The 13,894-nt window shown below is 44.6% G+C and overlaps 1 protein-coding gene across 1 annotated transcript; it reads left to right on the top strand.

The window, feature by feature from the left end:
* Positions 1 to 204: 204 nt before the first annotated feature.
* LOC308253877 (zinc-alpha-2-glycoprotein-like) lies at positions 205 to 6,099 on the top strand (the record flags this gene model as incomplete). The annotated part of the gene is made up of 4 exons (XM_080679639.1): positions 205 to 280; positions 2,971 to 3,228; positions 4,636 to 4,908; positions 5,522 to 6,099. The coding sequence occupies 4 exons, from the start codon at positions 205 to 207 to the stop codon at positions 5,806 to 5,808; spliced, it is 894 nt and encodes a 297-aa protein (XP_080535765.1). The 3' UTR covers positions 5,809 to 6,099.
* Between the last annotated feature and the right edge of the window lie 7,795 nt (positions 6,100 to 13,894).

Genomic DNA, 13,894 nt, shown 5'->3' with positions numbered 1-13,894 from the left:
GAGGAAACATCCGCCCAGCCTGGCCTGTGCATCCTGCTTCCTCACAGTCAGCTGAGGAGCCCCGCCTGGCACTCTCATTGGCCTGTGCATTTACCTCACCTGGGCAGGGCTCAAAGCCAAGCTGTTCCCAAAACTATATCTGGCTGTCTCTCCAAGTAGTCTGCACCAGGACCTGGGAGCTCCAGTACCTTCCACTCAGACACGATGAGCACAATGGTGCCTGTCCTGCTGTCGCTACTGCTTGTTGTGGGTCCTGCAGTCCCCCAGGACACTCAAAACAGTGAGTTGGGAACCAAGGGCTGGGTATGGAGAAGAATGCAGGGGAGGGAATGAGCAAGATAGATGGGCTGGGCCAGGGGTGGGCAAACTTTTTGACTCGAGGGCCACAATGGGTTCTTAAACTGGACCGGAGGGCCGGAACAAAAGCATGGATGGAGTGTTTGTGTGAACTAATATAAATTCAAAGTAAAGGAGCGGAGGGGAGAGCAAGAGAACCAGATAGAACAGCCGGAACCAGCCTGCGAGCCGTAATTTGCCCAAGGCTGGGCTGGGCCCTAACCGGTTTGGCTCAGTGGATAGAGCATCAGCCTGCACACTGAAGGGTCCCAGGTTCGATTCTGGTCAAGGGCATGTACCTTGGTTGCGGGTACATCCCCAGTAGGGGGTGAGCAGGAGGCAGCTGATCGATGTTTCTCTCTCATCAATGTTTCTAACTCTCTATCCCTCTCCTTTCCTCTCTGTAAAAAATCAATAAAATATATTTTTTAAAAAAAGATAGATGGGCTGGGAGAGGGCCCCAGCTGAAGCCGGGATTCCCGGTGTACAGTGGGAATGGGTGTTCGAGGCTGTCAGCTACCTCAGCTCACACACTTCCAGAAGCATTTAGGGAGCCTCTGGACTCATGCTTAAGGCCTTAAATAATTAGAATCTAAAATTCTTAGTAGGAAAATGAGCAAAACTAAGACCCATATGCCCTGGCCAGCTAGTTCCGTTGTTAGAGCCTCATCCCGATACACCAAGGTTGCAGGTTCAATTCCCAGTCAGGGCACATACAAGAATCAACCAATGAATGCATAAATAAGTGGAAAAACAAATATTTCTCTCCTTTCTCTCTCTCTCTCTTTCTCCCTGCCCCCCCAAATTCAAAAAGCTAAGACCCAGACAAGTGAAGTGAACTATCCTGGGTCATACAGCCAGGGCAGAGCAGGGGCTACACAAGTGCAAATTTTTGTTCCTCCCTCTTTCCAATGGCTGGATGTATCTGTCTGACTGTCAGGGAAAAAGACAGCAACTCCAAAGAGCACTTGTAAAGGCAACCCCACAGTTAGACACTCGGACAGTGGGCCTGGAAGGCTAGTGAGGGCAAAGAAGCCAGCTGGAGGTTGGGCAGATAGAGTCCGTTTTTTACATATATTTTTTTTTATTGATTTCAGAGAGGAAGGGAGAGAGATATAGAAACATGAATGATGAGAGAGAGTCATTGATTGGCTGCCTCCTGCATGCCCCTTATTGGGGATCGAACCTGCAACCCTGGCATGTGGCCTGACCAGGAATCAAACCGTAACCTCTTGGTTCATAGGTCGATGCTCAACTATTGAGCCATGCCAGCTAGGCCCAGAGTCAATTTTAGGACAGATTAATGGGGCTTTCTTCGGCATAGAAAATTTCAGGGTGAAGAAATGTAAGCTAAATTGTGTAAGTTTAGAAGTCATTACATTTACAAACTGTCAGAATATGTGTTTTATAATGATTATGTTTACATTGTTAATCACACCCTACATCAAAATCTAGTTTAGATTTAGGGTTCTCAAGAGAACGCCATGTATATGCACAGAAAGAGAGATTTATTTTAAGGATGTGACTCACACCATGGTGGGGGCTGAGAAGTCCAAAATCTGCCGGGTTGGTCAGCACACTGGAGAGCCAGAGAAGAGAGGATGTTGCAGTCTTGGGTCCAGAGGCCATCAGAGGTAGAGTGCCTTCTTCCTTTGGAGACCTCAGTCTCTTCCCTTGTGGCTTTCAATGACTAGAGGAGGCCCACCCACATTGTAGAGAGTAATCTGCTTTACTCCACATCTACTGAGCAATATGGTAATCACATTTAGAAATTAATTAGTGATAAAAACTTCAGTCCTGGAACAAAGAATCTGTCATATGTCCTCCAACATTAGTAACACGCATGAGAGTGTTAGTAATTCATGAATTCTATCATGAATTCATTATCGAATTAATTATGAAAATGCCTGTCCCCCTCCCAGTCTCTGCCTCATACCAAAATGCAGGGAAAGCCCTGGCAATTCTGAGTTCCATCCTGTCCTTACCTTATGCTGATCCATTCTAGGTCATTTCCTGAGGTTTCTAGTCAATTCTCCTTCCTACAGGTTCTAACTATATGTGTCTCTCAGGTTCAACTAGGCTATGCTCCAATAACAAAGACAGTTTTTAGTGGCTTAACCCAACAAATGTTTATTTCTTGCTCATTTAAAAAAGAATACAGATCAGGCAACTTTCCTGTCCTCCCTGGAATGACAAGAGGATCCAAGCTGTTTGCATCTTAGGACTCTTCCGTTTCAACCTGTGGCCTCCACAATCACCACCTAAATAGAAGAGAGACAGAGGGCTCTACTCAGTTTGCAGGGCCTCCGACCAGAAGAAAGAAATCACTTCCCTCACATTCTCTTTTGACAGAACTCAGTCATTGTCCCAATAGACCTACAAGAAAGCTGAAAAATATCTCAAAGTGTAGTGAAAACACAAAATAGTCTCTGAGATATTACTCCCCTTAATAGAAGTAGAGCCTCTTCTCTCAAGTAGCTGACAGCAGGTGGAGAGAGCTAGGGAGGAAGAAGCTCAGTGTCCTGGTCTCCCTTCCTGGTCCTCTGTTGTCCCACATTAAGACTCCTCTTTATGGCCCCCACATCTCAATGTTTTCTCTCTCTCTCTCTCTCTCTTTTTTTTTTTTTTTTGCAGAGCCTTACTCTTTGAGCTTCCTCTACACCGGAGTGTCCAGGCCCAAGGCAGGCATCCCTAGTTTTCAGGCCACTGGCTTCCTCAATGACCAGGCCTTCCTCCACTACGATAGTAAAAGCGGAACGGCTGAGCCCCTGGGCCCATGGAAACAGGTGGATGGAATGGTGAACTGGGAGGATGAAAGTCAATTGCAGCAGTCCAGGCAGGACATCTTCATGGAGACCCTGAAAGACGTCATGGGCTATTACAGGGACAGAGGTCAGTGGACTATGGGCTGCTGGGTGGAGGGTCTTAGCACCAGAGGCAGCCTGCACTTGGGAGTGGAAAGGGGTCTGCAGGGTGGAAATATTTATATCTAAAATGAGGTGTGGAAGAACAAGTACAAATATACAGACATTTCTGCATCCTCCTCCCCCATATCAGAGCTGCTTTTCTTCTTCCCCATTGCTTCCCCCATCCTCACTTTCAGGCCTCAACTCTCACAGGAAGTGAAGTCAGTGTCAGCCCTTATCTAGGCACATCTGACATCTCAGTTCCACACCCCCACATCTGAGGTGGATTCCACTTTAGAAGGAGTCAGGCTCACCCCCACCCAGGGATGTTTGGTGGGGAGTGAGCTAACCTTAGGTCTTTTTGACCTGGACTCAGGTGCTGGCTCTGCCAGTCACTAGCTGTTTGACAGTGAACATGTACTTAATTATCTGGTCTGAATCTGTAATAATTGCATCATTGAGTCCTGCCTCTAAGAAACATGATTTATTATCTAGGTAAATTCCGTGAAAGCTAGAACGGACTGTCTTGATCTCCCCTAGAGCCATCACCTATGAGAGCCAATAATAATTGCTAAGCCCTAGCTGGTTTGGCTCAGTAGATAGAGTGTCGACCTTCGTACTGAAGGGTCACGGGTTCAATCCCAGTCAAGGGCACATGCCCGGGTTGTGGGCTCGGTCCCCAGTAGGGGGTGTGCAGGAGGCAGCCAATCAATGATTCTCTCTCATCATTGATGTTTCAATCTCTCTCTCCCTCTCCCTTCCTTTCTGAAATCAATAAAGATATTTTTTAAAATAATAATAATAATTGCTAAAATGAAATGAAGAGGTTGTGTCTCCCTTCCCTACAAATGCCATTTTCCAAGAGTTGTTACTAATTGAGAAGGAAGCTGGGCATTAGAGATTTGTTTGAAGATATCAAAAATGCAAAAAGAGAGAAGATCTGATAAAATTATGCTGACCCAACTGGAGACATCAACTTCATACACAACTGGAAGAAAGGGAGAGACTACATAATCTGTTTTAAACTACGAATAATTCCTATTTAACCTGTCGATGCACTTCTGCTTGCTTGTGTCTGGTTCCTAAGACCTCACAGTATATTCAAATTTTATTTAAAGAGGTGCTATATGGGGCTAGAACTGTCCACAGTCTGCAGCAATCTGAAATTCCCTGATTGGGAAGAATGTGAAACACCAAAGCATACTAAGTTTTCCTCTCTCTGCCTGCTCTATGTCTGGCTAGTAAGCCATTTGCCAAGATAAAAGGGGTTGCATGTTTAGATTTCAAAACCCTTTCTCCCTATTGAGTTGCAAACTATGTAGGAGTAAGAGTTATTAAGACAGAGTTAATGCCAGGCTGACTGATTTCTGGTGGGGGGTTGGCTTACATGCAGGAAATCACACCTTTAAGGGAACGTTCGGTTGTGAGATACGGAATAACAGCTACTGCGGAGCATTCTGGAAGTATGCCTATGATAGACGGGACTACATCAAATTCAACACAGAAATCCCAGCCTGGATCCCCCTGCAACCAGAAGCTCTGAACACCAAGGTGAAGTGGGAGACAGAAGGCTCTGTGCAAGCGTCCAAGAACTATCTAGAAAAGGAGTGCCCTGATATGCTACGGAGCTACCTGCAATACAGCAGGCCCTTCCTGGACCGTCAAGGTACCTACTGCCCCCATGTCCTCCTCATCACACTGAGCTGAGAAAGACCAACTTCAGGCTGGAACCTCAGGGGAACAGTTCAGGCAAATCCTGTAGTCATTTCTCTCTGTGATATGCCTCCTGGCTTGGCTGCGGGGCAAAGGCAGGTGTGTAAAATGTCTGCCCAGGAAGGATGAAGATGAGTAAGTGTGAGCAGGATTGATTGACACAAGCTGAGACCTTGGTTTAAGAATTAATCAGAAAGAAGTTCTTATGGGAGGGATGAGGGAAGGGTCACAAAGACAGAGCAGCAGGCAGACGGGAGGAGGCAGGAGCCACAAAACCCACTGGGAGATTTTGAGAAAAAACAAAACAATGCATTTCTTGCCATCAGAAGTCAATCCACAGTGGGTGGGCAGGGTGCTGGGAGGCAAGAAAGTAGCCACAGACATTCCTTTATCCAACAGGGAAGGTTCATGGAAAGCCTCAGCTTCCCTGATCTTCTGGAAGTTTCCCTAGGGAGACAGGTAGAAAGCTGAGAGCTCTGCTCATCCCTGACTCCAGGGGTGGGAGAGACATAAAAGGGGAAATGTCTCCTTCAGACCCTCAACCTCTGTGCTGTATCTCTCCACAGACCCTCCCTCTGTGTCAATCACCAGCCATGTGACACAAGGACTCATCAGAACCCTCAAGTGCCTGGCCTACAACTTCTACCCACAACCCATCAGTCTGTACTGGACTCAGGAAGACAGTGTAGTGGAGACTGACTCATGGGGAGAGGGTCCTATCAGTGAAAATGGCACTTACCAGTCCTGGGTGCAGCTGAAAATCCTCTCTTTCGACAAAGGCCCTTACTCCTGCCACGTGCAGCACAGCAGCCTGGCCCAGCCCCTTATTCTCACATGGAATGAGAGTCAGTAACCGGGGCTAACAGCATCTCGGGGTCCGGAGACCATTAGGCACCCTTTCATCGGGACATGAGAGAGATGAGCTCTAGAATGACTGTCATCGCCATCAGCAAGGCCCAAGAGGAGCAGTGAAGGGGACAGAGAGGTGGTGGATTTGGAGACACAAAGCTTGAATGCTGGGCACTGAGCTGACTCACTGCTACATTCCTCTCAGAACCCATTATCTATTCTGTGAAGTCTAATCACACTAATCAACTAGCCTATACACAAAATAACCCAGATTATTAAACTGCTAAATGCTGTGGAAATGTCAGCAGAGGTTATTATTCATCCTGCCCCCAAGCATTTGAATCATCTGAAATTCTTCGGGTTTCCTAGAAGCAATGTTTCCTGGCCCTCTTGGCCTGGGTCCCCACTATAGCATGGCATGACCACCAGGAGATTTGGGGGAAAAACAGAAGCTTTGAGCATTGTTCAGGTGCCCACTAGTGCCCACTAGTGTTGTCCCCTCTGCGTGTAAGGCCACAGAGCTCTGCAACCTCTTTAATACACAATCCGCAGCCTTGTCTGTACTTCTGTTTCCCCAGCACTTCCTTCCCCACTGTGACACCGCCCTCCATTCCCTCTACTCCGCCTATCCCACATCGCGTTGGCCTTGGGGAGCACACACAACTAAGGTTGTTCAAGAGGCTTTATCCCTCCAGAATGCACTCCCAGAGAAGCTAGAATCAGCCTACTGTTCTTGGACTCCTTCAAATTCATTTCATTGTGCTTTGTTGTTTTTTAACTGAGTCCATTCGTGGTGTTTTTTTGGTTTCTTTAGCTCAGTCACCTACCACCATGCACAGGTTTTTTTACTTTTTTTTTTAATATTTTTTATTGATATTTCACAGAGAGGAAGGGAGAGGGATAGAGAGCTAGAAACATCGATGAGAGAGAAACATCAATCAGCTGCCTCCTGCACACCTCCCACTGAGGATGTGCCCGCAACCAGCCATGCACAGGTTTAAATAAAACAATCAGGGCAGAACTTTTACCTGTGACCCTTTTATTAAGCCTCAGTGCCACAAATTACATTAACAATTCCTCAGTCTCTTAGGACCACCCTGTCTCTCTCTGGAGGATTCTCCTGGGGATAGTTTATCAGCTAGACTGGAGAGATAAGTATTCTGAATTAAGCAGGAGACACCAACTGGATATAGGACTTAAAAACATTCTTTGGTGCCCTAACTGGTTTGGCTCAATGGGTAGAGCGTCAGCCTGCGGACTGGTCCTGGGTTCGATTCCAGTAAAGGGCACCTACCTCAGTTGTAGGCTCCTCTCTCTCCTGGGCCCCGGTCAGGGCTCCTGCAGGAGGCAACCAATCAATGTGTTTCTCTCACATCAATATTTCTCTCTGTCTTTCCCTCTCTCTTCCACTCAATGGAAAAATCAATGGAAAAATATCCTGGGGTAAGGATTAAAAAACAAACAAACAACATTTTTTGCTAATGCCTTTTTCAATTTGGCTGAACACCAAGGTTGCAGGTTCGATCCCCAGTCAGGGCACATACAAGAATCAACCAATGAATGCATAAATAAGTGGAACAACAAATCAATGTTTCTCTCTCTCTCAAATTAATAACTTTTTAGTTAACCTGTTTCCTGCTAGAACTTGCTGTTTCATCTAAATACACCTTATTGTTCATCAGACATATTTAGTGTTTGTCTCTATTTCCTTTGCTCATTTATTGATGGGCTCATTGAAGAGTTATAGATGGAGTACCCATTTTATGTTTGGTACTCTAATGAGCACTGGAGATCCCGTAGAATAAGGTAGGTATAGCTCCTTCCTGCATGGAGTTTACCTCAGTTTGGCTTATTGAAATATCCATTGTCAAGGTCCAGCTCAAATCTCACCTCCTCCTCCCACGACCACTGCCATAATCACCAGTTCCAACTATAAGTTATTTTCATGATGAGACTTTTTTCAGATAAATATATCAGGAAAGATTTTAAGAAAGAAATTTGAATAAAGCCAATCTCTATCCAGGGGTCCTCAAACTTTTTAAACAGGGGGCCAGTTCACTGTCCCTCAGACCATTGGAGGGCCGGACTATAGTTTAAAAAAAAAACTATGAACAAATTCCTGTGCGCACTGCGGGCCCGGAACAAGTCGGCTGCTAAGTAGGACAGGCAGCGGCACCCGGCGGGCAGGATAAATGTCCTTGGCGGGCTGCATGTGGCCCGCGGGCCGTAGTTTGAGGATGCCTGCTACTCTTTAAGGATGTCACAAGCAATCTAAGACCACCCATCACAGATGCACCCTTTGCTCCTTCCCAAATCAAAGGGAAGATAAATAAAATTGAAAAATTAAAGATGAGTAGAGGTGTGTGGGGATGGTGGGGAGTGGGGGGGATGAGGAGGGCCCGGAAATCAAATTTGCCAATTTTTGGATCCCAAATCAGATTTTTTTCCATTGTTCACTTTTAAAGTTTTGGTGAATACACCCATCCATTTGTTTATTCAATAAATGTTTATCGAATGTCTCTTGGTTATAAGACACTGAGATAGATGTTTATGTAATAAAGAAATGAACCACACAGTGATAAGGTTACGAAGGTGTTTGGGGATCAAACTGGGGAGAGTTTTGAATAATGCAAGAAGGTTCTGTTATTTATTCTGAGTGTAACAGTTGAAGACTTTCTGACAGTAGGGTAACACAATCAGAATTGTGATCATGACCAGATATGAATGAGTACGGTGGCTTGGAGGATGTGCAGAGAAACCAGCTGCAGAAAGGCGCCCCTTGTGATCTAAAAGCAAAGGTGCAGGCTGGCTGGGCTCACCTGGGCAGGGTCTCCTCCTGCTTGAGTATCAGGAAATCCTTTGGCTCCGTTAAGCCAAGATGGCTGGATTAATATCCCCAACAGCAGGAGAGCTCTGGGAAGTGGAAATGCTTTCTACTTGGGAGGTTAATAACTGCATGAATCAGTCTTCAAATAAAAGCTTGCAGAGGTTGGAAAGAACCCCAGGTGGCCCAAACTGAACTTTTCCCTAAAGCCAGGTTGGCAAATGGTCCCTCCCACCCCGCTCCTGCCCTGACTGCCCCAGATGCCTCACCAGATGTCTCCTCCCCAAAATGATGCTGCTCCTTCTTATCATTTTACTTTACTGTATTTTATTTCATTTTATTTTCCTCTCTCCACATATGGAGATTAAGTTCATCATAACCAGAAAGTACACACCACACGATCAGCCTCAGACAACTCAGTACCCCTCTGGCTTTTATTTACACAGTTATTTTCCCAATTCATATGCATTCTCTGGTTGCAGAGGCTTGGCTGTTTATAGGAAATCAGCCTCTGTTCCACACACCAGCTTCTAGTGGGTTCTCTCCCCCCGAGGCAGATGAGTCAGGGTGAGCAGCCTCAGAAGCTGTGGTAGTAGACATTTACTACCCTTTTCTTACTCTCTCCACTGAGTTATGAAATCTCTACGCTGTGACTCTTCAATGTTGAGACATCACATTCTGAGATACTGGGGATTAGGGCTTCAACGTACAAGCTGAGAAGGGGACGCAATTCAGCCACAACATTGCCCTTGTATTGTGAGCTCCTGCTACTCCTCCCAAGAGCTTTCATGCCTCTGGGCTGGTTCTTATTCTACACTTTGCAAAACTATAAAAGCCTTTTGGGGTAAGCGTGTGTCTTCTTAAGGATCCCACAGAATGAAGAATTACGTCCTGAACATCTGGGTTTTGATGTTGGAAATTAACCTGCTTAATTATGTTGCTATTACTGACCCAGTTAAATGGATTGCTTTCCTCTCCTTTCTGTGTTCTATTTACCACACTTTTTTTTTTTTTAGATTCAAGCTGGGTGCCGGGTGGCTTCCTGTCCTCTGATAGAGAGACAGTCACATTCACCTCAGACAACACAGCATATTTATTGGTTTCCAAAAGGGATTTTATGATAAAAAGGAGTTTCGGGTGTGCCCAAATCCTATTCATCAGGATCTGAGTAAGCTCCTTATTTTGGGTGGATTAAGGTCCTTTTTGTTCCTCATTCCAAGTACATGGAATTAGTACTGATAACAGGATTCTGCCAGTGCCCTTGGGCTCAGCTGAATGAGAATTAAAAAGGTATCCATGTGCCTTCCCAGACGGCACTCTACATCTCCCCCATTTTAATTTTTTAAAAGAAATCTTGCATTTATAAACATATAAGAACAAAAAATGTTTAGGTCCCAATTTCAATGTTCAAAAGTTCCGAGTCCAAATTTCAATGTCCAACAGTTCTGAGTCCAAGTTTCAATGTCCAAAAGTTCCAAGTGTACACGTCAGCAATGACATCTGGATGGTGGTCAAATGGTGGTAATGCAGGTTTGACCTCTGGTTTGGTCCTGGGCAACCTGCAGTGACAGCTGCTGACTGCTAGCATGGAAAGGTGTCGTCAGCGTCTTCCATATCTGGACTGTTTCTCCTCTTGTCTTCATGGCTGAATTATTTCCTGCTAATTCCTCTCTGTTGCAGGAATCCACATAGTCCTGGAGTTTTTTTCTTAATCTGCACGCACGTCGTGGAAGTGACCCCCTCGCCTATTTTCCCTCCGTACTCAGGTCCCTGTTTCGGGCGCCATATGTGGTGCGGTGTTTCTTCCTTTTCCGAGTCCCGCACGGAAAGGGAGAAAGACAGGTTCCTGAGGGGAGGAGCTGGGGGTTAAGAAATTAGAGAAAGAAAGAGACAAGAGACAGAAATAGATTCAAGCTGGGTGCCGGGTGGCTTCCTGTCCTCTCTCTCTCTCTTTTTTTTTTTTTTTTTAATATATTTTATTGGTATTTTACAGAGAGGAAGGGAGAGGGATAGAGAGTTAGAAACATCGATGAGAGAGAAACATCGATCAGCTGCCTCCTGCACACCTCCCACTGGGGATGTGCCCGCAACCAAGGTACGTGCCCCTGACCGGAATCGAACCTGGGACCCTTCAGTCCGCAGGCTGACGCTCTATCCACTGAGCCAAACCGGTTTTGGCTCTTTTTTTTTTTTTTTAATATATTTTTATTAATTTCAGAGAGGAAGGGAGAGGGAGAGAGAGAGATACAAACATCAATGATGAGAGAGAATCATTGAACAGTTCCTCCTGCACGCCCCACACTGGGGATCGAGCCCACAACCTGGGTATGTGTTCTGACCGGGAATCGAACCGTGACCTCCTGGTTCATCGGCCAACGCTCAACCACTGAGCCACACCAGCCAGGCTACCACACTTTCTTGTTACTTCAAACTTACCAAATGTGGTGAGGTATGAAGCTTAGGGCGCAATGCTGTCTTTGCAGCACCTGCCATCTTGTGGAACTGTGTCCACCAACACTGTTTGACGACAAGCAACAGGCACTAGCTGGCTAACTTCAGCCCAGCACTGCCCTGCTAAAGAGGACTTGATTGGTGAAATTGTAAGTAACTCACAGATTCCAAGAAACAGCTGAGGAACCCGTCTGTCGGGGGGACCACACTAGGGATCCCACCAGCAGAAGGTCACTGGCAATCTTCTCACCTTGAGGGTAGTGCAGGCGCTCCAGGGGTCCGAGACCCACTGTGGGTTCTTGCCTTTAGCTCCAGAAAGAATTCAAACTCCAACCAGCATAGAGTTTAAAGTGAAAGAGAGTTTATTAGCTAAGTCGTGAGATAGAGACTGGGCTACTCCACAAACAGAGCAGCCCCTTGCTCGTGGGACTTCCTTTTCTGATGGAGGCTTATTTAATGGAGAGGTGGGGCACTCCATAAGGGGGAGGAATTTTCTAGGAAAGGGGTGGAGACTTCTTGGCAGAACACCTTTGTATGCTCAAATTGTGGCATATTCATAGGATGGAATGCTAACTGAACTTAGAGTTAGTCAACTAGAGCTACATGGATCAATGTAAATGAATTTCAAAAATATACAATTGTATAAAAAGGTAAGCTTCAAAATAATATATAAGATATAATGTTAAATTTATAAGGTTAAATACATGTAACCCAGTATTGTCTGTGGCTTTATCACATGCAGTAAACTAACAATATGCAGAGGAAGGAGAAACAGCATATTTAGAAAGTGCTTACCTCTGGCAGAGAGACGATTGGGCCTAGAAAGGACTATGTATCATCTGCTCCCTAATGTTTTAGGTCTTTAAAGTGTGTGTGTGTGTGTGTGTGTGTGTGTGTGTGTGTGTGTGAAGCAAAAGTGGCAAAATGTTGAGATTTAACAAAACTGGGTTGCTGTTACACATGTGATTATTATAATATACTCTACATTTTCTGTATTATTAAAATATTTCATAATAAAATGAAAATATAAATGGCTTTTTAAATGAGATTTAATTAAATTTTTTAAGCTTTAAATACTTACCGATTGTACACAGCAGCAAATTCATCTTGCTGAATAACTTAATGCTTTGGGGCTTCCGGAAGCCCACGAATCTGTGGACAGAGGAACAAGGAGGCAGGAAAATGAGGTTCACCATAGGGATACTAGTTTGGGGTGTTTTTTTCTTTTGGATACTAGTTTTAAGTGGAGATCTTAAAAGGAAATGGCCTGGCCAAATTCATGTGGTTTATGAATAGAGACTAAACTTGATCCCTTCTTGGGATCAGAAGAAACCTCTGATTACAGGTCACTGCACTTGTGCCCCCAAATTCAAAGTCATACAGACTCCTCAGATAGGAATCAGAGGCATCTGAAAGATACTTCTTGAGGCCATATGAATATTAGGTAATCACCAAGACAAACTTCAACAAATGTACTGTCAGTATAAAATTAAAATGTGTATTATAAAACATTGCACATTCATTAACGAAAATTTGCATATTAAAGGGAAGTATAAAGAAAAACTCAATAAATCCCATCATCCTATATAATAAAAGGCTAATATGCAAATTGTTCCCTAGACTGGGAGTTCCACCAGGAGTTCAACTGGGAGTTTAACCAGGGGGTGGGGCTGGCTGGCCAACTGCCCACAGCCCCTTCCCCCGGCCAGCCCCCACCCATGCATGAATTTGTGCACTGGGTCTCTAGTTTAAACATAATCTTTCTCAACATTTTTGTTTTTACTATACATTAACTTTTTAAAAATATATAAATTTGTGCCCTACCTGGTTTGGCTAGGTGGATAGAGCATAGGCCTGCGGACTGAGGGATCCCGGGTTTGTTTCTGGTCAAGGGAATGTACCTTGGTTGCTGGCCCATCCCCGGTGGGAAATGTGCAGGAGGAAGCTGATCGATGTTTCTCTCTCATCGATATTTCTAACTCTCTATCCCTCTCCCTTACTCTCTGTAAAAAATCAATAAAATACATTTTAAAATAGATAGATAGATAGATTTTCAAATATAACTTACATCCTAATTATTTCCCATGCCCTAGAATAGCCTGTGAAAACATTTGTTCTCCAGTGATAATAGTCTATTGAATTGATGTTCCATGGCTTAACTAAAACATATCCCTATATCAAGGTTTTGCTGTTTCCAGTTTTTTTTTAATTACTATCTTTTTAAAAAATATATTTTATTGATTTTTTTTACAAAGAGGAAGGGAGAAGGATAGAGAGAAACATCGATGAGAGAGAAACATCGAGAGAAACATCGATCAGCTGCCTCCTGCACACCCCCTACTGGGGATGTGCCCGCAACAAAGGTACATGCCCTTGACCGGAATCAAACCTGGGACCCTTCAGTCTGCAGGCCGACGCTCTATCCACTGAGCCAAACCTATTAGGGCATGTTTCCAATTTTTGATAGCATAAATATTGCTGTGATATCTTTATGTCTGCCTTTTTAAAGCTCCTTGATACATATCAAATAGGTTGCCTTCTGAAATAATTGTTCCATCCTTCTTGAGGATTATTTGTCTTTAATACAAGAATACATTCTTAATATAATATTCCTTTCCCCCCAAAAGATGTTCTGAGTTAGTTTGGTTACCTGTTAAGCAAGTGGATCTGGAATAAGATTTAATGGCTTTACCTGGGTGCTCTGCCATTTATAACTCTGTGATCTCTCTACCTCAGTTTTCTTGTCTGTTAAATAGAAATAATAAAGCACTTACCCCAGAGTGTTGCTGAGGATGAAGTGAAGGAGCACAGCAAC

Source organism: Plecotus auritus (assembly GCF_963455305.1).
Source record: "Plecotus auritus genome assembly, chromosome: 7".
Lineage (NCBI taxonomy): Eukaryota > Metazoa > Chordata > Mammalia > Chiroptera > Vespertilionidae > Plecotus > Plecotus auritus.
This window is presented reverse-complemented; position numbering and strand designations above follow the sequence as displayed.